A 4661-nucleotide genomic window follows, 5' to 3' on the forward strand; every position below is an offset into this window, starting at 1 on the left:
ACCTTCATTATTATGGGGAAGTGAAAATGAAGAACTTGCATTAACTGTAAATATCAGTTCGGATGACACATATACGAGCGAGTCCCTTTGCCTGTCAGTGGTCATGATTCACAATGATGTTGAAGTGAAAACTTTTGGTTTCATAGTTTCACAAGAAAACTATAGCTGGGTGTCTCTCTTGATGGTGTTGTACATTGTTCATGTTGTGGGTTCGGAATTGTTGAGGTGAAATGTCCTTACAGTCTTAAAGATTTTGAATTGACTTCCTCAATAGAAAAGGAAAAAAAATGCAATAATGGCTTCATGTTGGAAAGAACACATCCATATTTTAGTCAGGTACAACATAGAATATTCATATTGGACATGTGAAGAAGTATTTTGCGAAAAATCCAACAGTGATATGTTGGTTGTGATCGTTGTGATCAATGGTTTCATCGGCCTGAAAATAAAAAAAATTGCCAAAAACAGAGGTTTAGTGTTGTCCAACCTGTCGACAATTTTTATATAAATTATCTTTACGCGTTCCTAAGATTTGACCATAAATTTTTTCTGAAATACGAAATTAGTTTCTTTTTATTTTCTGCAATTTTTATAACGATTCAAATGGAATTAAATAATCTTTAGGCGTTGTTAGGCCTTTAACAATTGGTTTAGAACGTTAGGAAATGGCTTAAGGTCATTATAGTCGCAACAAGTCAATTAAGCTGAGTGGTCTTTTATATGATGTTGTAAGTATTGTAAACCCTATTTTAGATTAAACTAGTTTTGAAAATTCAAAGGCGCTCAATCATTTGTTTTCAATCTTTTAAATGGCGCTACCTGACTTATTCTGTATCTAGTGTCTCAATCATTTTTTGATTAAGCTCCGTTAACTTTAGGACCAACCTATAAATTGGCGGGAGATTATTATTATTAGTTTTTAATTTAATTAATGAAAATATTTAGTTTTTTGACTTAAAAAAATTTTTTTTTATGCCTTAAACGTAGTTTGTTTATATAATAAACTAGTTTAATCACGTAAATATTATTTGACTTACTTGGAACATACTTCATTGCTTTGTATTATGTTAACATAAAACAATCAAATTCGGAAGCATTCAACGAGATTCTGGAACTTAATTGGAAACCTCAGTGAAAAAAGTTTTTTCTTATATATAAAATCTTACATTGCTTTTGCATTGAGGTCATTAAATAATATTTAATTTTTGAGTCTGTTCCGCTTTTCAGCCCAGAAGGTTCAAGTAAAGTTAAACTTTTACAGTCATAAAGAATACATAATAATTGACCCTAAAATATTACGTATATTATATTATTTACATTATTTATAAATTATATAGAATTATAACATTACGTGCATTTATGAATTATATAGTTATTTATGAATTATGTAGTATTATAACATTACGTGTATTATATTCTTAAGATATTCTAGAAAAGCCAAAAATTAATATGACTTGATCAACATTGATCGAGTCATATAGCACTGTTACAGAAAGTGTAATAATATCACATGCTAGCAAAACACGATATTTTCTCCCAAGTTTGTTAAAGCAGCACACACCAGAACAATTTTATCACAGCTTGCATGCATTGAATGATTTGCCTCATCCTATAGACTTTTCACTGATCTTATTGGCAAGATTCCTTTTAGAATTTTATAACAATTTTTCACTAATCCTATAATTCTTACTATATGAATCCTTACAGATGCAATTTTTCTGGTAGATTTAACTTCATCAGCTGATAGCTTGCATTTGTTTTTTGCGAATGCAGGAACCAACATTTCCGAACTGGAATGAGCAGCAAAATCATCTTTCAATATAAAACCACGATCAGCCAAAATTTGATCTCCAGAATAGTGGTATTTTGATTATGTAAAGTGTAATTCTTTTACAATTTGAATGTCAGAAGTACGGCCACCCCAACATTTAGATAAAAAGATTATGGCACCAAGTTATGTACATGAAATAAAAATCTTTAATGTGCAATCTTTTTTGTAACTACTATAACATTGTATTCTTGCTAACAAAGGACCAAGTGACTCAATAAACACTTCAAAACAGTCAATTATTGATGTAAGCCGAGGAAACTTTGACTTGAAAATATGTGGCATGGTTTCGAAAATGTGCTCTCGAGCTTCCATTCTAATTAAAAATTTTAATTTTTCTGACATTGCATCTACCCATTTATAAAAATATTCAATAGCTGTTGTTTGACTTATGGAGCACAAATGAGCCAACACTCATATTGTGCTTCAATTTAACAATTGCTAAAATTATTTGATCTTCCATAATATTTCGAATTGGTCTATGATCACCATTATGTTCTCCTATACAAAGGTAATCGATAAGATTTGTTAAAATGTCAAACTTTAACTCGATTAACATCAAGCAATTTTCAGGATTTTTCCGTAAAACTTGAAATGAATAAGGAGACAAGTGCACAGGCAACAATTTTTCTAATAATATATCTCTTTCTGATTGTAAATAATCCATTTCATGGTATATACTTTCTTATTCATATTCACTTACAAGACTTCATGGTTATTGTGGGGCTAGTTGGTGAGGCTAAGGCATACAATTTTGTTCTATCACATTAGAGCATCCTGCTTCATCAGTTATGTTATTGGTACTATTTCTTTGATATTTTTAATTTGACTAGATCTATCAAATTGCATATTATCTATTTCACGGTGCATACTTTCTCGTTCACATATACTGATAAGAGATTTCATGGCTATTGTGGGGCTGGTTGGTGAAGCTAAAGGCAGATGATTTTGTTTTATCATATTTGAGCATCCTGCTTTATTGGTCATGTTATTGTGTAGTATTTCTTCAATGTTTTCAATTAAACTAGATCTTTCAGATTGCATATTATCTATTTCACGGTACATACTTTCTCGTTCACATATACTGATAAGAGATTTCATGGCTATTGTGGGGCTGGTTGGTGAAGCTAAAGGCAGATGATTTTGTTTTATCATATTAGAGCATCCTGCTTCATTGGTCATGTTATTGTGTACTATTTCTTCAATGTTTTCAATTAGACTAGATCTTTCAGATTGCATATTATCTATTTCACGGAACATACTTTCTCGTTCACATATACTGATAAGAGATTTCATGGCTATTGTGGGGCTGGTTGATGAAGCTAAGGGCAGATAATTATGTTCGATCATAGTAGAACATCCTGTTTTGTCAGTTACGTTACTGTGTATTATTTTATCATTGTTTTTAATTTGACTTGATAGCAAATCTGGCTGACTTTTAGCAGATGCATGGACAGCTAAAATAAAAAAAAATCAAGTTGTGTTACATGTTACAAGTGTTACATGTATGTACATGTGTTTATATTTATTTTATTTGTTTACCTAATATTTTATTACAATTTAATACACATTGCTGATGAAGAGCTTGTTGTTTTTTTCCGCATGATTTGTAAGAAAACACAGAAGGTACATAATCTGGATCATTTGATTGGTTTTTTTTTTGACCTGTAAAAAAACAAAATACATCGACAGTATAGCTATATAAAACACGCAACAAGTATCTTTAAAAAACTAAATAAATTATGCTAATCAGGTCAAGCAAAAAAACCTACCAGAAATAAAATGTTTAGAACAAACATAGTGATATTTGGATTTTGGTGACCAAAGCTTGTTTTTGAGAATATTTCCATCTTTATCTAAAGCAATACGACTGATTGCATTGAACCAAAGTTTACGACGTTCCGGATCATGCGGTAAAATGTAATATTTCAAATCAGGATTTTTTGCTTTGTTGTTTGAACATCCAAAAACACAACAACTTTTGGGCATTTTAAAGAATTCTTTTGTTAAAGCCACTGTACCGTTGCAGACAAAAATTTATTTTCCCCCACGCAAAATGGTAGCTGTTCGCGCCAAATATTTCCCACGGTCGTTTACCAGCGATTTGTTTAGGCACGCATGCGTTAAATATTTCGAAAAACTTTGAACCAATGCACTATGGGATAAAATAATAAAAATTAATCACAAAAATCAAAAATCACAATTTTTTAGTTTTCAATTTAGATATGATTTTTTACTAACTAGGGATTATAGAAATTTGTAGCTAAACAAACTTTGAAAATATCTCTCACGGTATTGATATTGTAGGTTACCGAAATTGATATTTATTATATAAAAGAAAAAGAAAAATGAAAATTTCTGATATTTCTTGCAAAAAATTTGCGCAAACTAGTAGAAGCTTTTCCCACAACACATATTTAATAGTTACAAATGTGATTCTTAGCAATTGATTTTTTACTGATCAGATCTATATTTCTCCACGTATAAAACATTTTAAGAAATATTTAGAGATACGGAATTTGGGACTATTACCATATTTTTGGTTTTACAAGACCCGCATTCTTTATAGTATCAAAAAGTATCAATTATTTTGGTACCAAATGAAAAGTGAATACTCCGGGTTTCGAAAAGGTACAGGTTATATACCCCTCAAAATCCCCGTTTGAGAGTTATAGAATTTCAAACAGAATGATGGAACTTCACAAAAACGTCTAATACATACATGTGATCATCTTTATAATTTGCATTAAATATTATTTCCGAAAGCTTACATGTACAAAATGCTTATTTAAGTATAACTCGTTTTTAAGTAAAATTAAGTCATTATGCGTTT

At 30.4% G+C, this 4661-nt stretch overlaps 1 protein-coding gene across 1 annotated transcript; it reads right to left on the bottom strand.

The window, feature by feature from the left end:
• Positions 1-1281: 1281 nt before the first annotated feature.
• LOC136091490 (uncharacterized) lies at positions 1282-3914 on the bottom strand. The gene is made up of 3 exons (XM_065819112.1): positions 3601-3914; positions 3371-3493; positions 1282-3285 (listed from the first exon to the last, which is right to left on the bottom strand). The coding sequence occupies exons 1-3, from the start codon at positions 3815-3817 to the stop codon at positions 2618-2620; spliced, it is 1008 nt and encodes a 335-aa protein (XP_065675184.1). The 5' UTR covers positions 3818-3914; the 3' UTR covers positions 1282-2617.
• Between the last annotated feature and the right edge of the window lie 747 nt (positions 3915-4661).

The sequence above is a fragment of the Hydra vulgaris genome, chromosome 15 (assembly GCF_038396675.1).
Source record: "Hydra vulgaris chromosome 15, alternate assembly HydraT2T_AEP".
Classification (NCBI taxonomy): domain Eukaryota; kingdom Metazoa; phylum Cnidaria; class Hydrozoa; order Anthoathecata; family Hydridae; genus Hydra; species Hydra vulgaris.